Source organism: Manihot esculenta, chromosome 9, assembly GCF_001659605.2.
Source record: "Manihot esculenta cultivar AM560-2 chromosome 9, M.esculenta_v8, whole genome shotgun sequence".
Taxonomy (NCBI): Eukaryota; Viridiplantae; Streptophyta; class Magnoliopsida; order Malpighiales; family Euphorbiaceae; genus Manihot; species Manihot esculenta.
Genome location: NC_035169.2, coordinates 10,956,442 through 10,980,954, shown reverse-complemented (window position 1 = coordinate 10,980,954; position 24,513 = coordinate 10,956,442). Strand labels below are relative to the sequence as shown.

The following is a 24,513-nucleotide window of genomic DNA, read 5'->3' as shown; positions in this document are numbered from 1 at the left end:
AGTTCAGTGGTTGCTAAGGCCCCGTTTGGCATGAAGGTCCAATTGTTTTTTAAAAAAATGTTTTTAGAAAAGTGGTGTTTTATTAATTTTAATTGAATTTTATCATTATTTAACTAGAATTTAGAATATATTTTAATGTTCCTATGATATTAATTTCATTTATAAAATTAAGAGTTAAATTAATTTAGTATCTCATAATATTACATAATTTATAAATTTATTTACAATTTTAATAATGATTTCCAATTAAAAAAAATGATTTATTAAATTATCTAATTAGCTGAACCAAATAGGTCCTAATTCGGCACTGGAGCACATCTGGTTATCGTTTTATTCCGTTCCGGGATAAGCAATTCTTGTTCCGCACAAGAATAGCAGTAGGAGAGAGAAACAATGATGAGCGGATAAAGCTGTTTAAGCTGATAAGCATGCAGTAGAACTGTGGAAGAAGCGATTGAAGGCATGGCCCTTGGAGCAGAGAAGGCGATAATGGAGAAGTACTCCCAGCCCTGCTGCATGGGGACCCAGACCGCTTTGTCAACATATGGATCGGTCGGCCGCTTTCTCTGTCCCCGCCTTTTTCAATCTCCATGCGGCAGCTCTGTAATCAGTTCAAGTGTTCATTTCCTTATCCCATTTCCCATTTCTAATTCTAGGGTACTTCAGTTTGTTACATTTGTTCTAAATTTTTGTTATAGGATTTGAATCTTCATCTATGGAGGATTTTCAATGATGATATTCTTAATTTTGACAGTTAAATGGTAGCTTTGTGTTGCTGCCTATGGTCTTTGAATTGAGTCTTTTTTATTTTTCACTTTAATTACACATTCAAGTGAGCTACTAAGTTAGAACATGAATTTCACACATCCTCCATCTGTGAGACATGATGGAGGCTTTGCTCGACTTTTAGCTGGTCAGCTTAGCTATCTTTGGGATGTAAGTGTGTGTCTATGTCCCCCCAAGTAGATAGACTGTTATATAACAATAATCATAATAGATATGTCTGCAGTTTATCTAAGCCAAAGTAAACTTGCGTAGCAAAGTAAACGTCCGCAAATAAATAATCAAATCATGCAAATAGTATTTGGACCTGAGCCTCTTGGCTCCACGGCCTAAACCTTAGCTAGCTTTAGCCTAAGGCCTCTCCTTTGGTTGCTTTAATTGAATTGGGATTGTGAAAGATTTAATTGACTTTTGCTTGATACTCCTGTTTTAGCATCACATCAACTGTATTCTCAATGGTATGCTTATTCTATGCGGCTTCTGCCTCCAAATTGGAAGCAATTGCTTCAGATACTATTTATGTATGGCATGCATTTAATTCATTTCAGCTACCTTACTGCCTTCTTCATCTTCTTATTTTTCTTTTGATAAGTATCACTTCCTTACCATGTTAAAAGGGAAGCTGCTATAATGATCAATGAAAGAATTGGATGATTCCTTTTGCTTTGGCATTAGAGATAAGTTTTGTTAGTTACTGCTTTTACCATTGCTATTAAGATCATTATTAGCCTTGTTATGGTAGTTTTATGACTATCACCATGATTGGTACTTGATTATATGGTATTGAAACTACCGTCTCAGTTAAAGAAGTTTATATATATATATATATATAATTTCAATGTTACTTGATGTTCTTCAATTTGGGTGCAGTTGGCATGTCCGGGCATTTCAATTTGAGCAATACCATTGGAAGAAAACAATGAAGAAGAACCAGCCATTGCAAATTTAAGGTGAATTAACCGTTCAGTTAATATAACTGCTGATAGTTTGTCTAGTTTATTTTTCTTATAATTGAATAACGTTGCCAATGTTAATGATCGAGTGAAATCTTACTTTGTCGCAGTGGAATGAGATGGACGAAGAAACTCGAGACTAGTATTATTTCAACAGGCCTTGCTACTTCCCGTAGCTTAATATTTAGCTTAATATTTCACAATCTTGATGGATTTTCGTGAACAAATGGGACCGGCAGAAATTACAGGCTTATCCTTACCATCTTTGTTAGTTCTGCTTTGTATTGTTCAAACACCTTCACTATTAGGTGAAATGCTTCCTGAGGTTCCTCATGATACCGTTGGATCTCTTAAGTGGTGTTTTGATGCATACTTAGTTCTGTAATAACTAGTATATAGCAAGAATGAAGCGAAATGGTTTACAAAGATGGCAAGTTAGTCTGAGCTTTATTAGGTTAGTACTATGGATGTGATAAGTCCCTGTAAGATCCTGTTAAAAGAATAATTGGTTTTTAGAAGGGGGGAGAAAAAGAGGTAACTAAAATAGCAGAAGGAGAAGCATTCAACCACCATTTTCCAGGCTGTCCTAACATTTTTACAAGAGATTTGTACTGAGAAGATGAGAGTTCTCCAGATTACCTGATCAGCAATTGAACCAGCATTGTACATGTTAAATTTGAAATTGACGGCAGCTGTGTGAGCCTCAAAGTTCATAGCACTGTGAGAATTCTCTGGGCTTTTTGCAAAATTAGAGTCGGGTGAATATAATTTTGCCGGATTTGGGGTCGGCTAAAACTTATTTGCCGATTTGGGGTTCGCCGGGTGAATATAATTTTGCCGGATTTGGGGTCGGTTAAAACTTATTTGCCGATTTGGGGTTCGCCTGCCACGTGGCAGGTGAAAAGAAGACCCGGCGCCTCTTTGACAAGCGCCAGGCCCGGCTGCTTTTTAAAGAGGCGCCTGACGCCTCTTTGACAAGTGCCAGGCCCGGCCGCTTTTCAAAGAGGCGCCTGGCGCCTCGGGAAGCTTATTTTTATTTTTTTTTAAATTGTGGTCTGGCGCCATTTAAAGTGGCGCCAGGCCACAATTTAGTTTTTTATTTTTAATTATTAATATATTATAATTAAATATTTATATTATATTAATTTAAAAATATTATATTTTTATAATAATAATTTTTTTATATAATTTTAATGTTGTAATATTTAATAGATTTTATTATTAATTTTTAAATAAAAAATTACTGATATTATATAATTTTAAAATTTAATTTTATTGTAATTAGATGTATAAAAATAATTTGATTGTGATTGAATGTATAAAAGTAATTTATCGTATAATATATATTTATATAGTGATAATTTTTTTTATTATTTTAATAAATTAATGTATTAATAATGTGATTAAATAGTTTAAGTAATCTTGTATACGTTTAATCACATGATAATATTATTTAATAACTCTCCAAAGTATTAAGACAAATTAAAAATAGTTATTATATTTTATAAAAATATTTTTAATATATAAGAGTTTAATAATACAAGACTGCACATAAAAAATATTTACAATATAATATTATTGTATATAAGATCACTTTATTAAATTTTTTGTAGTATATATTTATCCAATAATAAATTTTTTTATTATTTTAATAGATTAATACAGTAATTCTGTAATTAAATAGTACCGATAATTTTATATACATTTAATATTATTTTATAACTCTGCAAAGTACTAAAACCAGTTATAAATAGTTATTATATTTTATAAAAATATTTTTAATATATAAAATATTATAAAAGTTAATAATAAAGAAATGCACATAAAAATATTTAGAATTATAATATTAATCTACTATTAAATTTATACAAACTTATTTAATTGAATTAATTACTTAATTTATTTATTTTTTTAATAAATTATAAACAATTTATATAAAATATTTAAAATTATTATATTATCTTGCTATTAAAATATTTAATTAAATTTATTATTTTTAATAAATTATAAATAATTAGGTGATCACATATAACATTTAATCACAATATAATTTTATTCTATAATTTTAAATAACAGTTTAATAAAAAATAAATTTAATTTTTATAATTTTAAATATTCATATTAATTAGTTTATTTATTTATTTTTTATTAATTATTTAAATTACAGTATAACTTTATTTTATAATTTTAAAAGAAATGCAATAAAAAATAAATTTAATTTTTATAATTTTAAATATTCATATTAATTAATTAATTTTTTTATTAATTATTTAATTTAATACTCTTATATATATTTAATTATTAAATTGATATAATATAAATATTTAATTATAATATATTAATAATTAAAAATAAAAAATTAAATTATAACCTGACGCGATTTTTAATGGACGGGAGGCCACAATTGAAAAAAAAAGAAAAAAAAAAAACAAGCTTTTCCCGAGGTGTTTAGAAGCGGTCAGGTCTGGCGTCAGGTCTATTTTTCGCCTACCACGTGACAGCCGAACCCCAAATCATCAAATAAATTTTAACCGACCTCAAATCAAATCAATAAAATTATATTCACCCGACCCTAATTTTGCAAAAAAGCCCTTATTCTCTGCTCTTTCTACGTTCCTGTAATGAAAAATGAATTGGCAATTCAACTTTTACCACAATTCCCTATAAGAATTCAATGAACGCTTCGTCTTGGCCGAGCCTTTTGTATTCATCATTGTTCACTGTCTGCTCCTCCGTAATCTCATCGCCATTAATGCAAGTGTAGCGCACGTGCCTTTAAATTGCCTGGACCTTTATATTTGATAGTGCATTAATAATCTTATCCGGGAAGAGGGAATTCAATTTCAGTTATACGGTTCCACAGAAGGAAGCATGGCGTTTCTCCGTCTCCCTTCGTCTCATACTCTTAGAACCACCTTTCATCCTGGATTCACGGTACCTGTTAAGGCCTCGTCTCTTCGCTTCCGGCCAAACTTTCAAGTCCAAAATATAACCAAAATCAGCAATTGGGCTGTCGATGTTCGATCCAAATTTTTGAATTTGCTGCTTTCTGGGGCTCTCGCACTAGGTTTCTCTCTCTCAGGCAAGTGCAGTTTTGATTAATGCTTCGCTGGCGCTCTTTTGGGCGTCTGTTTTAAGATAATGTTGGCTTCGTTGGTAATTCATGTATATGATTGATTTTCTTGACGTTTCTTTCAAGTTATAAACATGGGTTCGCCTTCTACCTTACAATTGACTTATATTTTTGCTGTTGTGAATTAGATATTGAGATGAACATGAATTTTTTTTTCTCTGTAGAAGTTAATACTGCTTCTTTGCCAATTGTTAGATGATGGCTATTGGTAATAAAAGAGAAGAAAGAGGAGTCAATTTTCAATAGCTGTTGTATTTGATACGATGATTAATTGATTATCATGATACCTCTTTCTTTTGAGTTGTAATATTCTTTCCTTTTGACTTGTAATATTCTTCTTTTCTTTTTCTGCTTTTGGATGAGGAGACAAACTTAACATGGATGATGCTGTAGGGGTTGAATTTGCTGAGGCAAAAGTTGGGGTTAACAAGCCAGAATTGCTTCCTAAAGAGTTTACTACTGTTATAGATGTGGCTGGGTTCCTTTCTGATGGACAGGTGCTGTTTTGTTTTATTTTATTTTTACTTTATTTTATTGAGGAAGGGATGGCCATTGCCATTTTTGTTATAGATATTGTTAGGTGGAGGTTTTTCTTTTTTCTGTGCGCATTTACTTCTAGAAAACTGATGGAAATATGGTTACTAGTTGCTATGTCAAGCATTCCAATTTCTGAACTTTTGTTGTTTAACCGGCATATGGTTCTGTTTGACTAAAATCTGTTCAGTTGGATATAGGATATTCAAGTCTCAGATAAATGGTCCTCTCTTTCTTCTCTTTCTTCTCCTCCTGTTAAGTGGCAGAATGCCCCACTTGCATTAGCTCTCTCCTTGTTGATACTATACTATGATTTCATTTGTGCTCAAATATTTTTATCAAGTTCCCCATCCACAAAAATCCAAGCTTCTAACTGTATGAGTTTTTTTTCAATCCAACATTGTTGTTTAAATGTCATTTATATGGATATTAATAATTGAATTTGTCTATAACATCAAAGTTAGGATTCTAAAGCATTTCAACTTCTGTACAGATTCCATGTCTTTCAAATTTCAAGTTCTTTGGTAAATGAGTATGTGAGGTTGATTCAAGTTTTCTAATTATGAAGAAAAAAAAATCCTTCTTTTCTATTTCCAAAAAAGGTGGCAAGATACTTTTTAAGTTTTCTATTCTCCAGGTGTTATTTGTGGCCATAGTTAAGATGCCTTCAAGGCCTCGTTGACTACCACCTTAAGGAACAATCTATCTTCTTTTGTTCTGAGAAACTAAAGAAGACTTACAAGAGAATCAAGCCCCATGTGATTTCATATTTGGGTAAACAAAAACCTGGGCACCAAAACTTTATTCCTGAAGCAGCCAATGACCTGTATGGCCTACTGGGACTTGCTTCTTCACCGAATATGAAAGATCCTGCTTTTGGAACATATTACACTGTAAAGATATTGATAGTTAATTTAAGTCAATTATATTTGCATTGTGAAAACTCCTACTATCTGCCAACAGAAGCATTAGGAGCTATTAACGAAGTGTTACATGCAAGTAACAGCCTGTAGGCTGCCAGAAGCCAGATGAATTTAAAAGTAATATTATGCTTAAAAACAATTGATAAGCAGGTTACATATTATGCAATTAATTTGCAGGAGAAGAGACTTGTGCAGGAGATTTCAGACATTGAGAAGGATACTGGATTCAAATTAAGAGTTTTAGCTCAAAATTACCCTGAAACACCAGGTATTCTCTTTATCTCGTGTGCTCTTCAAATGTGCTTTCAACACTATATACCCCTGATTTTGAAGGAACTATGTTGGGTAAATACTCCTTTTATTTTTCCAGGGTTGGCAATTAGAGATTTTTGGCAAGTGGATGATAGGACCATTGTCTTCGTTGCAGACCCTACCTTTGGTAAAATCACTGGAAGTTTCTGATGCATCATTTTCTCTTGAGGTTATCAGCCATTGATGTTATTGACTATTGGACTTTCTTGGCTAGGAAATATATTAAACTTCAATGTTGGGGCTTCCGTTGATCTAGACATTCCACGTAGCTTCTGGAGTCGTCTGGCTGGGAAATATGGGAACATGTTTTATTGGAAGGAGAAGGTGAAGTTACAATGTTGCCTGGATAGTTTTAAAGTTGTCTTCGTTGTGCTCTTAATTTCATAGTAGGAAGAAATTTGATATTAATTTATCTCAATCAGGGGGAGGATGCATCTGTTGAAGCTGCTGTGATGGCAATATCCAGTTGCCTGAGAGAACCTGTAGGCCCAAATAATTGCTCCGAGGTAAACTAACTATGGGTCTAACGAGCAAGATTCTTTTTTGTTCATGCTGTGTAACAATTTGTTAGCATTGTATAATACTCTCAAGTGTTGTATATACGAGATGGAATTTTATGTAAACATCAAGCACAAAGCAGTGAACAATTGTGGATGTTTGTGGAAGTAACTAGAAATTAACACAATGTATAGTGTCTTAAGATTACAAGTATCATTGTCAAAATAGAAAATAGGCCTAACTGTTCTTCTGTCTGTTGAGTGAGAGGCAGCGAAAAGACCATTTAAAAATCAAATACTCTCTTCTTTTGCTATGTACACTTATAAGCCACATCTTAGATCAGCTCTACTTACACGATTGCATGCATGTAAATTGCAATAAACTTTCTTTATTGTAAATTACTGAACTTTCTAGAGACATGCTCATACATTGACATTTGCATGAACTCTCATACATGGTAAATGCTTTAGTGTTCTACTAATGTGAAAGATCTGGAGAACAATTTAGTAATGACATTGTACTCTTGAGGTTAGTATTGCATCCCAATAGCTAATTGTATCTGTTTCTACTGTGCTTGATTCTCTTTTTATGCACGCTACTGATGAACCGCATTCCACAATGCTTTGCTGTTTATGAAATGCAACAAACAACCCAATCAACTGAGCTTTAGTCCTGAACTAGTTGGAGGATCATTTTCTTTGTCAAACAAATATTTATTATTCTCAAATTAGACACTAACAAATACTTGAGTAACAAAAGAATATATGGTTAGAGTCATGTCTCTGCTCTAGTAAAGTAAAGAACTGCTGTCTTGGAGAAGCAGCTCGATACAGTGGTAACGTAACTGCTTTAGTGTATCCTACCTCTCAAAACTCATTCTTCTCTTTCTCCCTTCACCTAGGATCATCTGTAGTTCTTCAGGTTGACAAGGGACTGCTAGAACTCCCTTCTGCTGGAATCCATATTCCTCTTCAGCTTGCTCCAGTAACTTCATGAATGCTGGATTAGTAAGATGGTCCAACTCCATAATAAACCTCTTTGGTTCTCCACCTTTCACTGCAATTACTGCAAAATGCCCTTGCTTCACATCTTCTGGAACCATTTTTTCAGCCTCTATCTCTTCCTTTAACTTGTTGGCCTTTAGACTAGTTCCCTTAGATGCCGAGAGCATGAGAACCCATTGTATCTTTCTAATGAAAAGCTTGAGCTTCATTTGAGATCATAAAAATGTGATCAGCACTTAGCGTATAATCTGCAAAATTATTGTTTTCTTTCTTCTTTTTCTTGTTGAATTTGGAGAGCCTAGAAGGACTTATATGGTAGCTATAGATGGTCAACAAATTGGAAACACTGCTGAAATTTCTGAAAGAAAGCATGGGACCATTTCATATGGTCACAACCATATATCATTTAATTCAATATTTGATTATTCATCTTCCATGCTTCTTCTGCAGATGGTGGGGTCTTGAAAACACGGTTTACGCTCTGTTTTTACAAGACATCTCCCTATCCAATAATCTTTTAGACTGTTTTAGAAGCCTGAAATCTACATTTTTTAACTAGGATGTCGACCTTATTTGCATTGTCGACTAATGATAACCAGATGAAGAGGCAAATATTAAACAACTCAACTTATTTATTGAGTTGGGGTTAAAGGAAAGAACCCAAATAGCATAATATATGGAAATACTAAGCTTTGTTTGGTTGAGATAATTCAGGAATTTCATATTTATGGAAAATATTAAAGTTTTGCTTGTTTGGTAACCATTTTTCCTTGATTTGGCTTTAACATAAGTTATTTCTTCTAATTTAATTAAATTTGAAATATTTCCTAATTTAATTAAATTTGAGCTCATTTTCTAGAGAATTTGTTTTATGGAGTAGGTTAATTTGAATCAAATAAGGCTAAAAATATTGATTACATTAGATAAATAAAGAATACCATTTTAGGCTCCATGCTTTAATGCCACATTAGAATTCTTGGGCCATCTGAAAACTAGGCTGTTTTTGCTTTGATGATCTTGATGAACAAGGTAATAATTAGTCCTTATCTTCTTCCTTTTCATTTTAAGAATAGTTGTGACTGATAAAAACGACCGACGAAACATTATGCTGACCCATGAAAGTTTCTATCGTGTCAGCTCTAGTAGACTAGGGCAAGGTCTGAGTTAGGTTCGAAACTGATTAACTGTTTATGGGCCTGAATCAAACCATCTTGGTGAGGGCTGATTCTGGTCCCTCTCCTAGAACTAGACCAGTTGAAACTGGTGATTCAGTCTAGCATGAACTTTTCTTCCAAAATTTTTTTTTTAGAAAAAAAGTCAGCTGTTGGATTGAACCAAATCCAAATCTAATTGTAACCTTTGTCAAATTGGACCATTTGAACCAGAATCGATTCTGAATCAACTCTATATGATCCTATTCAACACTTTCCAATCTGGATTGAACCAAATCCAAATCAAATTGTAACCTTCTTCAAATTGGATTCAAACCAGAGTCGATTCTGAATCAACTCTACATGATCCTACTCAACACTTTCCAAGGAACAACTCAGAACTTTCAGTTTCAAAGTAGAATAAGTTTGAAATTGGACCGTGGCAGTTGTCTAGGCTCTAGCATTTAATACATTGAAAATTTCAGACCCACTCTGCTTCTTAATATTAGCATACAAGTGAAATGTCCTGGTATTATTGGCTTCCCATTTTCTCCATTGTCACAAATTTGAATAGTAGCAAAATGGTCACACTCACAACTTTTCACTTCACTGCAAGTTGAGATTGTGGGGCCTTCTTAAAACAACACAACAAACAAGAAGCCATGAATCTTGTCAATAAACCTCGGAGGGAAATAGGCAACCTGAACCCAAGATAATTTTGGTACAATTGAAACCACAGGAGTGAATATGGACTTGGGAAATGATTACAAAATGTGGCATAACTTGGATCAGTGTTTGTTTCATTGAATTGTGATATCATGTCAATGTATGGCTAGTGTTCTTTGTTCATTGAATTGTTTATTTCATCTCAAAAGTGTGGGACTGGAATTGGGATCCCATGTGTGAATGATTATGTAATGAAGATATATTGTGGTGGGGCTCTCTGGGGTGGTTTCTGTGAACATTTGGAAGTTTCATGGACGTTTCACCTCTCATCTTGTAAGGACATGTCCTCTTAGGTACCTCTTTGATTCCGTACAAAAAAAGATAAGGTTACGAGTCTCGACAGCCTTGCTGTTCTTGTTCTGACTAGTCCCTCACTCTTAGTTGTCTCTTGTGGGCGGTGTTGTCCTATGTGGCTAAGGTATTATTACGATTAAAGTTAATTATACAAGGCTAAAAATACCAAATTGCATAACTTTTTCTGCTTAAATTTATCTTTAAATTATTATTAAAATATAAAATAAAATCATCATTTTATGAGAATTTAAAAATATAAATTACACTGTTTGATTTTTTAATAATAATTTTTTTAAAAAATTGAATTTAAAAATGAAATTTGACATTTTTTTTTACCGTAGTAATATAATTCATGAGCAATCTTGGCCTTTTTGCCATATTATGACTTACCTAGTAGTGCCAAGTTCAAGTCCTCCAACCTCTTAAATTTCGTTGGATTCACAATATTTCATGTTTGAATCATTTTGGATAGATATTCTTTTTGATCGGATTTAAATCAGGCTGTTAGATTATGGTGAGACGATTTAGATTCAATTTGTAGAGTTAAAATATTAAATTTTCAGAAAGTTATTTTTATTTAAATTAATCAAGTTGTATTCAAATGGCAGTTTTGGATGGATTTTCAAATTTGAATTTATGTCTTTATTTTATTGGTCATTTTGAATAATATTTTTTAAATATTAATATTTTTATTAATTTTTAAAATTGTTATCGAACAAATCCTACAACTATAGACTAACAGTGATTCACAACGATACAATTTCACTTCTCTTCACGGCACGACCGAAGAAAGAGCTTCACTTGGTGGGCCTTCCTATACTAACAAATGCCTCCTCTCTTTTTCTCTAAATCTACAACCAAAAAACAATAGGAAAGACAGGATTTGGACCTGTGTAGAAAAACTTCAAGAGATGTATAGTATATCTGTGTTTCGTCTGATTCTAAGGAGCTTCAATCCAATCAATAAATTTGATTTAAGGTACCCAATTGAATAGTAATTGCTACTAAAATACTTGTAATGAGAGTATGAAAGAACAACGTGGCTTTGGTTGAGCGATAGATGTTGAAGAGAACATCGTGTATTAACGATTGTGAAATAACACAGAATGTGGATTAATAGGTTTGATGAAGAAATGCGATGAATATGCATTCAGATCACTGTGGGATCACATGATGAACAAATCATAGAATGAAAGGTGGGGCCTACTCATTTAATTTCACCCACTCAACTTGAAAGAACCCTGTTCCTTTCCCTGCCTACCACTCTTTGATTGGATAAGGTCACTTGTCTTTGCTCCACTCCAAACCCAATTCCATTCATCCAGTTTCCACCCAGAAACACAGCTCAAAGTCGTGAATAACAACAATAACAATTATATTTTAATAAAAAACTAATTATGCATCATATGGGCAACATGTTATAACTAATAAGCTTTGATTCAATGATTTTGAGTTACTAAAGCTTGATACTTGTTAATCTTCATGATTCCATTATCACTGAATCAAAAATAAAATCAGTTGTTCCTGTTGTTTCTTCATGTCAATGAAAATGCAGAAATTTATATGCTTATAAATTCCAGCAGATCTTCACAAAACTCCCTTCTACTAGTATGATAAGTTTAGGACATTCATGATCATCAAAAATAGGTAGCCAAACTGCGAAACTACGAAAACCACCAGTTCACCAACCATAGTAGGAGGAGGAGAAACATGGAATAACCTGAAAAGAAAAGCAAAGGTATCAAGAAACGATCAGCAGGTTTTCAATCCAAGGGCACTTCACAGCTCATCCTGTTGACAAGGAATTGCAAAAGCTCCTCTATGGGAGATCCAAATTCTTCCTCAGTTGCTTTAACAACCACAAGAACTCAAGATTATTAAGAAAACCCAATTCAATTATGACAACTTATGTTTCCCAACCTTGTGTTGCAAGTTGCAACCACCACACGTTGCTTCAACACCTCCCACACTTTCATCAAATTTTTAACCTTACCCAGTTTGCAGCGACTTGCAGAAGGTTTGAAATTTTTTGAAAGAATCAGACATATATGACAAGTAACATCTAACGCAAAGATGGGATCAAGATTCTGGAAATAATGATGGGTCGGAGTGCCATTGTATTTGAAGCTTCCTGAATCTTTATATTCGATTGCTTCCCCTTTATTGTTTGAGTTTATTTGAATCTTTGACATCCTGTATTTTGCTACCTGCACCAAGGCAGTGTACTTCACACTTTATACTGGTAAGACAAAGAACCCAATAATGAAAGATGTACACATCTTTCAGCAATTTGTAACTGTTCAATGTTCATCCATTAATCCAGAAGAGTAAATATGCCATCCATTTACTAATTGCTGGACTTGCCCTAGGTCCTAGCTAACACAATAGTGATTTTAAAAAAAGGAGAGGGAGAGAAAGAAAGAACACACTCAATTACATAAGAGATTTTTCTATTTCTCTGCTTTGCAGATAAACTATTAATTCTACTATTTGTCGTCAAGGAGCGAAGGGACTCCATGAAAATTCTACTGTTAATCCAGTTGATTTCAATTAAGACCATTACTCCACTAGAGAAAGCACAATTCTACAATGTATATGTATACGAAAAATCCTAAGAAAACATAAATAAAGTTCGAAAGCTTACACAAGAACAGCTAGCAATAGCACATTGCAGTAAGCTAGCTTCCATTAGAAGGCTTAAAGGTGAAAACTGAAGAAAGAGAAGCTAAAGAATGTCTCTTTAGAAAATTAGTCAGGAAATAAGTACTTGCTGATGAGCTAAAATACGTCAAGGTCACACCATATGCTTCTTCTTTCAAGCTCTATATCTAGAAGCTGAATACGCTGAAACTGGAAGTAGATAAACAGCTCTTCATTTGCTATGCCCCATACCTAGCATTTGTCATCTCGCCTTCAACCCACTTAGCAAGAAGAGCTAGAATGTGTAAAACATACCCCAGGAAGAGTGTCAAGTAGTAAACTGGTAATGGAATACAGGTTCAGCAACAACAATTAATACTATGAACTGAAAAGGTAGAACAATATGCCTTCTGTGTTCAGGCCAAGCATGTGACTGCATTAGCTTATCATCTATATATCTTTTGCTGTAGGCACATGATGCAATTGCTCAGCAACCACTTATACAGTGAACAACTCAAAGTTCTAGGTTGTCATAAAGTGTGAAGGGGAAAAAAGAACAACTACACAACTGTAGCCGATGATAAAATTTAGTACCACAGCTTTGCCGCTGCATAGACAAATAGTACCCAGCAGTTATATCACACTAGATTTTTATATACTAATCAAGTATAAAATTTAAGCTCTAGAAGCTATGGCACATACTGAAATTGCATTTTGTGGCCATTGCCATTTTCCTTTTTCCAATTTCAAATAATCATCTGAAGATAAACCCACAAGTGAGAGAAATCATTTTCACTTGATCAAACACAAGTCCCCTTCGGCCAGCTCCAGCAGCTTTACAAAACAAACCTTTTACACTGCATGAACTAGTAAAATGTACCCCCTAAACATCTGATGGAAGCTTCTCAGATGATAAACCCAAGTCATCATAATCATGAACACCATACAGGGAGCGGAAACATAATTCAAACGTGGCTGGCACTTATCATTACCCCATCTTCAAAATCCCTTAACCTTAAAACTTAATATGCTTAGTTTAAAAGTTTTGCTTGTATGAATTCACCATGCAAAATGAAATTTGAGCATATATGGTGGAGATCCTAAAGAAGGAAAGACGCAACCAAATCACAGAAAGTGCACGGGCATATGAATGAGTAAATTGCAATTAATGAACTCTAATGTATCACTCTCAATATTTCTTCTTTAGCTCAGTTGTTCACGGTTTACAACATGTAAAATATAATCTTTGATAACTTATAAAACTATAAAAAAAATTCGTTCACAAGACGGATGAGATGGGAATGACAAAGCCTGCACAATCCCATGACTAAAGATCACATGCATTTGGCCTTCCTTCTCTTCCTACTCATGGTCTAACACATACCTACAAGATTTTAAGCAATCTGAAAGCCTAATCTTGGCTATCAACTATGATGCATGATTATGCTATAATACTCGCTTTAGCAATTAGCACCACTCCTAATGCATGGCAATACCAGACAATTCAAAAGTTGATGGAAGTCCAAATGTGACAAGCATCTTATTTTTCCTAAATAATTTCCACCAAAATGTAGGTGGATTTCATTAAGATAAATTAGTTTGATTTGAAGTACTGGCTTAGACAATAACATCATTTCTACTCATTGAGACGCCAAAAACACTCATACAACAAAGGTTGGAAAATTAGAAATTAAAAATCGAATGTCCATGAACTCGAAAAGCAGTTCTGCAATTCATATTATTAAATAAGGTGACAAGTGATTCAACATTCAGAACTACATCAATAACATATAAATCCTCCTAATGTCCGATACACGATTTAAAACTAAAATTCATGCAGGGAAAGATGTGTACGTACTAAAATAGGAATCCATTAAGCATATTCACATGATTGATCAAACCGTTGGTTTACGCTGGAACCCACTTCCAGGTTCATCATCGCAAGGAAACACCTGGAAGCCAGTAACCACAGCATCAGGTGGACCACGGCGGCACCTCTGCTCCATCTCCTGCACCTTATCAGCATCCCCAGAGAATAGTGCCTCGACAGAACCATCCCTCCTATTCCTAACCCAGCCTTTCAACCCCAATTGGGTTGCATTGTCCACTGTCCAGTTCCTATAGAATACTCCTTGCACCCTCCCCTTGATCACGGCCCTCACCTACACATCCAAAACCAATAACCCATTACTCCAAATGATCAAGCAACACATCAAATGAATTCATTGAACAAAAAAAAAAAAATCAAAACCCATCATTGGGAAATTTATAGCATACAATAGCAACATACCGTTTTTGTGGAGGAGGAAGACTGAGGTGGGTCAGAATTGGCTTGAGTGGTCATGGACAAAGGAGATCGAAGATGAGGAAAACGAGGTCGGAACAAAGTGCAAAGAGAAAAAGAAGAAAGAAGAGAAGTAGAGCAAACCGAAATAGAAGAACAAAGAGAATAAGAGCGATGATAAGCGAGAATGGCGAGTCTAGCACGAAGACCAGCATTGTTGGGTATGTGGGAATTGATCCATTTTTGTCGAAGGTTCGCGCGAGATATGGGGAATCTAGTGGTGGTTCCAAGGTGGGTGCGTAATCGTAAAGCCACTGGTGATGGCTTCGCCGATGCCATTCGATCTTGTTGATTAAATTCCGATGATTTTATAGGTTGATTTGTTTAAGAATCTGATTCTGACGTTTTCCTCAGTGGGCCTCCAGATGATTCTTCATGTGAGAAGAACATTGCAGAAGTGTTTTTTATTTTTTTTGGGATATTGTTGAATTTTAAAAACAATAAAAGGATAATAAGTCTGTTTGGGAATGAAAGAATCGGAGGAAAGAAAGGAATGAAAGAAAATACCAAAAGATTACTTCATTATTTTTGAGAAAATTATTTTTGTTTTTTAATATATTTAAGTTTTCATAGTTTTATAAAATTTGATGATGAAATAATAATTTATTCTAAAAACTATCAATATATTTTTATCTTTTTAAATAAAACTAAAAATAGAAGAAATTGTGCTCATAAATTTAATTCGATAATAAATATATCTGAATAAATATGAAAGGTTTTAAATTTTATTCAATAATTTTTTATTTTAATTTAGAAAAAATAAAAAAACCAAATATATTACAATTTAACAATAATTTTATTTATTTTTCTAAAACATAAAAATTTAGATATCAATTATGAGAGGAAAACAAAATGATGGAATCCTTCTTTTTTATTTTCCTCAAACTTAATTTTATTGCCTTTTTCAAATTATAAAAATTTGAATTAGATGGCCCAAAATAAATTTTTATTCTTTTTTCTTCATATTTTCCAAATAAATAAATAAAGTTATATTTTCTTTTCGTATTTTTCACCTATTAATCTTATTTTATATTCTCCCAAACAAATACGAAATGGGTCGACATTTAAAAAAAAAAAAAACAAAAGGCCAATGGGCCCTTGGCAAATCTACCTAGGAACGGACTCTTAATTTCGTTTCTAATTTCGGTGATTTTAGATTTTGTTCCAAGCTCCATATAGATTTGGGCTTGAAGACGTGTCAACGCTATTATTAATTCAACATGCTCAGTAATTTTAAAATAATTTTTAATTCAAGCTCAATAATAATCTATTTTTCATATAATTTTTTATCCGTATAAAATAAAATAAATCTTTTAAAAAATAGTGGGTCTAAAAGTGGTATAGTTAAGACAGTAAATTTAAAAAGTTATATTATAATTAATTAGATCATTAATTTCTGATGATGATCGATTTCTTACATTTTAGAACGAAATCGTATTCTGGAAAAAGATATAATTTTAAAATTTATTAGACCATTCTCAAATAAATCGGCCTAAATATTATTTGCTCAATCTGGTAGCGTGAGTAGACCGAATCGATCACGCGCGCAAACCTACTCGAAAATAGCCTAACCCAATGACATGATAAGGAGTAAGAAAGCAAGTTCAATTATCTCGCAGCTCTATCAGTATGCATACCGAAAAAATTAAATAGTCATTTGACAGAGAGAAACATATTGACACATACATAGAAATCTGAATGATAAAAAAAATATCATAGTAGCAAAGTCAATTATGCGTTATTAAAAGATAAAAGAAAATTGAATAAAGGGAGAGAAGGTAATCTACCCAAAAGAGTTTTTAAACACGGTGATCTACTCAAAAAATAGTTTTTAGACACACTCTGTAACCTTATTTTCTTTTAATTTCATAACATCAATCTCTATAACCCTATTTTCTTTTAATCTCATAACATCAATTCCCATAACCTTTTCATTTAATTTTTTAATCACACGAAAATTTTTTTCCCAAATTTTATTTAATTTTATAAATGCCGCTTTCATTTATAGACATTAATAATTTATTTTTATGGTGTAATTATTATAAACTTTATTTATATGAAAATGAAATAAAATATTTATATGTTTTACCAAGATAAATATTTTATTTTTACATTAAGTTGAATTTATTTTATATGTACTTCTATTTTTATATTTTACATCAAATTTTTTATTTTCAAAACAAATACCGTCTTATTATATAGATTTTAATTAATTTTGTACAAAAATTTTAATGTCACTTTTGATTCAATGGTTAACAAACTTGTTTTCATTTCATAAGCAATTTATATCAGATACATTTTTTTTTTTAAATGGGGAGTGGGGGATTGAACCTGAGATCTCTCAGATTTACTCAGATGCACTTATCACCGGACTATAATTTTATTTTATTTTACATAATTTTGTCTTAAATAAAATTACACTATGCATTAAATACTTCAACGACATTTCACATTTAAGTATATATAAATTTTATAACGATGAAACAAGATTTCATATTTTTGTATAGTATATAAATCTTAAATGTTATATTGTATCTTAATGTATTTTTATCTTTTTTTCGAAATTTATTTATTTGCAAAAAATAGTATATATTTTAAAAATATTTTTTGTAAAAATTATTTTATGTGAAAAAAACATTTTTTTAAAATATTGTTTAAAAAATATTTTTTAATAAAATAATTTATTTTATATTATTTCATTTGAATTTAATAAATAAAATATATTAATAAATTTATATATAAATATTTTAATAATTTTTTCAAAATTAAAAATTATTTAAAAAAAAATAGAAAGTCATTTTCATTATAATAATTTAATTTTTTTAATTAAAAAATATTTTATGTTGATTAAATTTTTTAAATATTTAAAATAAAAATATTTTTTTATAAAATATTTTCGTAAAATAGAATCTTAATTAATATCTTTTTATTCTTATTCATTATATAATTATAATTAATTAATAATCCTAATGTAATAGTTTATCTTTGCCATGTAAGGCTGATATATACATATACTAACATTTGACTCCATGTTACTAAAGGATTTAATTACAACAAACAGGAAAATTGCTCAGATGAAAATAAATTCAATAAATTGAAATTCATTTGATGGCCATTTGCCATAGATACTCAGGGATATTATTGTGCCCACATTGAAAAGCCTACCTATAACCCTATTAAAATTCAATACCAGGCTTGTCCCCGGTATGCAATTCAAGACTCGCTCGAATGGGTCGGACAAGGCAGAGTTCAAATCTATATGTAAGAGGTTCAGTCCAATCGACTTGATAAATCCGCGGGGCACCAAACCTCTGGACATCTGGGATCATATCTACATGGCGCCGGAGACGATTAAATGGCAGTCTGACAACGGAAAAAGACACAGTACGTTTGTATATACGGCTCAGCATGACAATGACAGGACATACAGATGTAAGACGACAATTACACATCACTAAAAGACAAAAGAGAAAATAATAAAGAAAGGAAAGCATAAGCCAACCAGACCAAACTTACTAAAATACACATTGCGTCTATCTTTTACTGGATTTTAGAATATCAATTGGCACCGTCTGTGGAGATGAAAGAGATTTTTTTTATCACCGGAGTTCTCATCCTCATTTCTACCCACTGAGATCTACATGGCCAACTACGGCGAAAATCACACTGAAACGCCCAAATGATCCGTGCTCAATTTAGGAAGAACCACAGTTTTCATTTTCTAGTCCAATCGTCCCATTAAATCAACCACTTATATTGTTTAACCCTTCACCAAGTTCAACAGGGACCATATCCCGAACCACCTTATCTGACTAGGAGCTGCAGAACATGGCTCTCCAACTGTAAAATACTACCCACTGGCTAGGCCAGATGTTGTAGCAAAGAGTGTTCAACATTCTATTGAGTGTACTACCTGTAGTCGAAGGGTTCAATGCTAATGAGTCTCAACCTATACTAAACTATCAAGCCCCTCAATAGAACAGCAGGAGAACAGATGACGGAGAGGGAGAAGTCAGTCGAAGGAATGAGCTCATAGCTAGGGCAAAAGGCAAGGTAGTGAGGGAGCTCTTTGAGAATGATGGGGCTGAAAGTTATTTCTCTGAGCCAGTAGGAAGGTTGGAGAGTGAAGAGTTAGAAAGAAACTACCGCCTGGAAAAAAGGCCCAAGAGAGAGGAGATAAATGTAGATCAAAAGTTAGAAAGGCTGAGAGAGCAACTGCTGATGGAGTTGGGGGCACGAGATAATAGCAGCCCCTTGTTGCCAATCTCATCCCCATTTGTGAGATAGGTACAACAAGAAACCATCCCAAAAAGTTCATGATGCTGACAATAGCCGCCTATGATGGGATAGGAAACTCCCGAGAGCACATCTTGAACTATAAGATGTTCATGGAGCTGCAAACTCACTCAAATGCCTTGATGTGCAAAGTTTTTCCCACCACCTGAAATGGACTAACCCGAGCACGGTTCAATAGCTTAGAGGCCGGTAGTGGCCAGCATTTTCATCAGCAGATTCATTGCCGGGGTCCTAGCTGAAAGAAAGACAAGCTATTTAGAAACGGTTCAGAAAGGAGGAACGAATCTCTAAAGGAATATGTGGCCAGGTTCAACTCAGAGGCTTTACAAATACTCGATCTTGATGAAGCAAAAGCTATAAAAGCTATGCAGAAGGGCACCATCTCCCCAGAGTTCTTCGGATCACTATGCAGAAAGCCACCTACCACCTTGGCAGAGCTGATAAAAAGGGCAGAAAAGTATATAAGGCATGACGAAGCCTTAACCACAAGCAGGTTTACCAAGGAGGCAGGAGATAGAGGAAGGGCTGGGGAGGACAAGAGGCAAGATAGGCTGGAGAGGAGACAGGACTGGGAGCCTGAAGTACTGAACAGACACCGGTGGGAGAGGAAGGAGAAAAGACCCTATCAACCCCGGATCCCCACGGAGATCACTCCTCTGAATGTGTCTAAAACTGAAGTGCTCGTGGCGGTCCATAACAAAGACTTCATACACTGGCTGTAACATCCTCAAACCCATAGCTAGAGTTGTGACATCACTAGGTATGAGTTAGGTTATTTCACTACTAGAGCAAGTGGCATTAGGGGAGATACTAGCTTAAACCAAGCTACTTAGGGGAGGTGCTAGCATAACTCTAAGCTGCTAATAACTGAATCATAGAAAAATCAAATAAAAAAACGGATATATCCAGAAACAAAGTAGACAGTGTGATTAGCGAGTCGGGAACGAGTCACTTTCGGGAGGTGCTTAGGGTTTCTCGAGGTGCTTGTTTAAATCCGTCATGCTTACTTAAGTAAAAAGGACTTATAAAGACTAAAAACATAATTTAGTAGGTCAATCTATGAATATTGAAAGTTTAAAAACTAAATTGAAATATGGTACAAAGTTTAGTAGGTTAAAGTGTGAATATGGAAAGTTTAAAGACAAAATTCAGTTTAGTCCTTCATATTTTCCACCTCTTCACCTAAACCCTCCATGTGTCACCTAACTATGCATGAAAGAAATGATAAAGCAAAGTGAAAAAGTGGGTTGTCGTCTCCACCCACCTTATTGTCGTAGCTCACACCATTGAAAAACTAAGATTTTATTTTGTCTTCCTTCCACCAAATCCAAGCCAAAATCTCACCAAATCAACTTCTTTCTTTAACCAAATTCACCCTAAGATCAATAGCTAAACAAAAAGTCATATATTGAAAGAATTGAAGAAGAAAAGTTTAGGATTCCATATTCACCAAGCTTGAAAATCATAGGTAAGCTTATAAATATGTAGAAAATAGCATCTTCTCATTTCTTCATGCATGAATTTGAATTATAAAGCTTTAATTTTAAATTTATTCAATCCTTCCCTAAGATGTAAATTGAACTAGGTGAAGGAACATCAAAGAGAAAGGAGATAGCTAAAGAGTAGAAGTAGAAAAGAAAGAGAAATTCAAGAAAGGCTTGATGTTTGTATGATTTTCTGTTTTCCTTTGAATTTATCATGAATATGTAAAATTAGGGATTGATTTTACTTACTGAAAATGTTGTTTTGATTGTATAAATATGTGATATGAATGTTAAAATGGTGTTTGAAAGGTTTAGAGTAAAGAAATTTAATATGAGAGCTAAAAGTGCAAACCTGGCAATATAAGTTGTAACAAGGCAGCTTGTGTTAATAACTTCATAACTTATTGTGAAGTTATTGAAATTAGGCCTAAGATATACCAAATGAAAGCTAAGACAAAGAGCTAAAATTTTTCTGAATTGACCAAATTCTGAATCTATAGGTAAGATGATGTAAATTGCAAGTGAACCTATCGTGAATACAGTGATAGTGCATCCAGAACATAGTGTATTTATTATACCATAACTAATTACGTACTCAATGAAATTTGTTAAGACTAGTGCCAAATAAATCAAAAGTATACCTAAAACTTTGTAGAAGACATTTAACCTTGAATTTATATGAAAATGCATAAATCTGATATGTTTTTTGATACTATAAACAAGTAACAATATTGGACTGATTAAAACCTTATTGAGCAGCTTGTAAAGAAAAATTCATAACTTAAGATAGGGTGATCAGAATTATATGAATTACACCTTATTGGAAAGATAAGACATAAATACACATTTGTTATGAAGAAACTTAAGTCAAATTATAAATTTAAACTGCTTGAAAAGCTGATTCCATATATGGCAGAATGCAGTTCTCTTATATTGGAATGCATAAAAATTGACATGCTTGCTTAATCGGTAAGAATTACACACGTGCTTGCTTATCGTACTTGATTTTTGCACGTACTTGCTTTATAAAAACACCTATTTGTACATGATGATTTGAATAAAACTTGTCATTCTTTACGTGTTAATATTATGGAATGCAAGAAGTGAATTGACTTGACGCAAAATTGGAATGCTAAGTCAATAAAGTTTTGCACTATTTGCCATGAGTTTCTCATCTTGTTAACCTTGGCATTTGATATATGTATTTTGGAAATGAATTCAAATAACTTCAAATGACATGCATTTACATTGAACAATTGATACATTGAACTAATGATACTTGGCCCTAATAAACTTAATAAGAGTCGAGGTTAGCTTAAGGGTATGACATGCCATATATACATAAAGAGTTCGCAGTATTACTACCGATACTTGATTTATATTTAAGGTTACATGTCAGGTATCTCATAAGCATGACAACAGAGTGCTACTATCACAGTTTTGGCCTTTGAGCCTATCGTTTGGCATCCTGTGCCTACTGTTATAACTCCTTATCTACCTAGTCGACCCTACTATGTGTTTATAAGGGCTGAGAACCTAATTAAGATTGATACTTGATTTTGTGAAATTATCAGTGAATGTTAACATGTCTACATCTATTGCATGCACTAAGCTATGGTGATTTGCTATAAATATAAAATGTGCAATAAAGGCAAAAGAAGATGTTTTTATTAAATGTGAAGGAAATTCTTGTCATGCACAAGGATACATGTGGCACTCATATTATATACCAAGAAATTTGACAAGTATGCTTTGTATCATGTTAACTATATTGGACAAGCTTGTAATTGTTTACTTAATTATCTATATACATGAATATGTTTACTCTATTTTATTATTGGTTTATAATCACCTGTAATACCCGGCTAGACTCCGGTATCGGAATTCCTACCGTCCGGTGGAATCTCGGATGTCGGAAGCCTCTAGTAGGGTAGAAACATGTTTTTATAAAATGTTTTAAGGTATTTCATGGTTTTAAGTATGAAAATTTAATGAGTTTTTGAATAAAAACACCCTTGGAGGAAACTCAGGTTCGGCCACCGAAACTCAAAGTTCGGCCGCCGAACATGCATGCACTTCGGGAGTGCTTTAGGCCCCCGAAGGCATAAGTGAGGGAAGCCCAGGTTCAGCCGCCGAACCTCAAGTTCGGCCGCCGAACATGGCATGCATGCGGAGGCACTTTCGGCCCCCGAACGTGGCCTGGCCAGCCACTATAAAAGGGTCACTTAGCCGAAATGGGCGAGCTTTCTCCCATTTTCGGCCATAGCTAGCTTCCGACCTCCCTCTCCCCAGATCTTGTGTTCTTTCTCCAAATCTCCTCCATTTTTCTTGAGTTTTAACCTCACATTGCAAGTTTTGAGCTTTTAAAACAAGTTTTGGAGCTTTGGGAACTCAGGAGCTCATTTGCTTGGATCTCCGAGTTTAGGTCGTCTCTCTCTCGATCTTCAAGAGGTAAGAGCCGATCTTAAGCTCATAGTATGCTTTAAATAAGTTTTATGAAGTTTTATGGGGTAGAAATGCATGTTTAAGTTAGTTGAGCTATGTTAGGTTTTATGTGATTTGTGAACAATGTGGAATGTTTGAGTATGTTTGAAGTGTTGTAGTTGGGGTATTTGATAGTTTGAGACCCCTAGGTGTGATGTATCATGTGTATGTATGTTTAGAACAAGTTTATGCATGATTGGTTAGTTTAGGAGGCAAATGTGCATAAAGGAGCCAAGTTTCTGCCCTTTGGCAGAAACCAGGTTCGGCAGCCGAAGGCACTTTCGGCCGCCGAACATGGCTGGGGAGGCAGGCCTTTCGGCTGCCGAAGTTGCTCCCGAAAGGAGACTTTCGTCTCTGTCTGGGACTTTCAGCCGCCGAAGGTGCCGCCGAACATGCATGAGTTTTGCCTCTGTCTGGGAGTTTCGGCCGCCGAAGGTGCCGCCGAACCTGCCTGACTTTCGGCTCTGGAGGGACTTTCGGCCGCCGAACCTGCCGCCGAAAGTGCCCTGTTCAGCCATTTCATGCATGTATTTCTATGATTATTTCATGATGTTTTAGGGGGTTTTTGGGGAGTATATTAGAGTTATGTTTATGTATGTTTGGTCCCTCAATTGGAGTCCACCTGTGTAGGTTCGGACCCGAGGAACCGAGGACCCCAGCAGTGAGCCAGCTGCTACGGAGTTTGTCAGAGCTAGCCAGAGGTGAGTGGAATAAACCTTAAGTTTTAAAATAAATGAAATATGAATTTTGAGCATGATCCATGCATCATGAATGCCATGAGATATAGTAGGTTGTTTGCATTAGTATTCACGAATATGTTGCATTGCATTTATGATGTTGATGTGGATTGGTTATTGGATGATCCTTTAGTCCTCGTATGACATGATGATGTTACGGCATGATATGGTATGGAAGTCCAGGTTGTACCCATTCTACGTCCCTGGCACGATGTAA

The 24,513-nt window shown here is 33.9% G+C and overlaps 3 protein-coding genes and 1 long non-coding RNA gene across 8 annotated transcripts; 2 read left to right on the top strand and 2 right to left on the bottom strand.

Moving 5' to 3' along the window:
* The first annotated feature begins 347 nt into the window (after positions 1-347).
* LOC110622429 lies at positions 348-24,233 on the top strand. 2 transcript variants are annotated; one of them, XR_006352020.1, is made up of 4 exons: positions 348-657; positions 1,654-1,733; positions 1,847-2,003; positions 24,190-24,233. It is a non-coding gene; the product is annotated as an uncharacterized LOC110622429 (long non-coding RNA). The 2 variants fall into 2 exon arrangements; XR_002489099.2 differs by lacking the exon at positions 24,190-24,233 and having other exon boundaries at positions 361-657; positions 1,847-2,164.
* LOC110623210 (thylakoid lumenal 15.0 kDa protein 2, chloroplastic) lies at positions 4,400-7,431 on the top strand. The gene is made up of 6 exons (XM_021768139.2): positions 4,400-4,818; positions 5,263-5,366; positions 6,504-6,594; positions 6,697-6,765; positions 6,853-6,962; positions 7,061-7,431. The coding sequence occupies exons 1-6, from the start codon at positions 4,608-4,610 to the stop codon at positions 7,151-7,153; spliced, it is 678 nt and encodes a 225-aa protein (XP_021623831.2). The 5' UTR covers positions 4,400-4,607; the 3' UTR covers positions 7,154-7,431.
* LOC110623683 (auxin-responsive protein SAUR32) lies at positions 7,534-8,430 on the bottom strand. Its single transcript, XM_021768697.2, has one exon. The coding sequence runs from the start codon at positions 8,347-8,349 to the stop codon at positions 7,996-7,998; it is 354 nt and encodes a 117-aa protein (XP_021624389.2). The 5' UTR covers positions 8,350-8,430; the 3' UTR covers positions 7,534-7,995.
* On the bottom strand, positions 11,735-15,723 carry LOC122724579. 4 transcript variants are annotated; one of them, XR_006352019.1, is made up of 4 exons: positions 15,242-15,708; positions 14,810-15,113; positions 12,956-13,246; positions 11,735-12,031 (listed from the first exon to the last, which is right to left on the bottom strand). XR_006352019.1 is itself a non-coding variant. In XM_043959903.1 (3 exons), the coding sequence occupies exons 1-2, from the start codon at positions 15,572-15,574 to the stop codon at positions 14,847-14,849; spliced, it is 600 nt and encodes a 199-aa protein (XP_043815838.1). In that variant the 5' UTR covers positions 15,575-15,708; the 3' UTR covers positions 11,735-12,031; positions 14,810-14,846. The 4 variants fall into 4 exon arrangements, 3 of the variants coding, with proteins under 3 accessions (XP_043815838.1, XP_043815837.1, XP_043815836.1); XM_043959903.1 differs by lacking the exon at positions 12,956-13,246; XM_043959902.1 differs by lacking the exon at positions 11,735-12,031 and having other exon boundaries at positions 12,838-13,246.
* Positions 24,234-24,513: the final 280 nt, after the last annotated feature.

Excerpts from the sequence above, each read along its gene's own strand:
- LOC122724579 (XM_043959901.1), bottom strand. The coding sequence starts at position 15,574 with ATGGCATCGGCGAAGCCATCACCAGTGGCTTTACGATTACGCACCCAC. Across the intron at positions 15,114-15,241 it reads CTTCCTCCTCCACAAAAACG|GTGAGGGCCGTGATCAAGGG; the intron begins GTATGTTGCTAT and ends TTGGATGTGTAG.
- LOC110623210 (XM_021768139.2), top strand. The coding sequence starts at position 4,608 with ATGGCGTTTCTCCGTCTCCCTTCGTCTCATACTCTTAGAACCACCTTT. Across the intron at positions 4,819-5,262 it reads ACTAGGTTTCTCTCTCTCAG|GGGTTGAATTTGCTGAGGCA; the intron begins GCAAGTGCAGTT and ends ATGATGCTGTAG. Across the intron at positions 5,367-6,503 it reads GGTTCCTTTCTGATGGACAG|GAGAAGAGACTTGTGCAGGA; the intron begins GTGCTGTTTTGT and ends ATTAATTTGCAG.
- LOC110623683 (XM_021768697.2), bottom strand. The coding sequence starts at position 8,349 with ATGAAGCTCAAGCTTTTCATTAGAAAGATACAATGGGTTCTCATGCTC.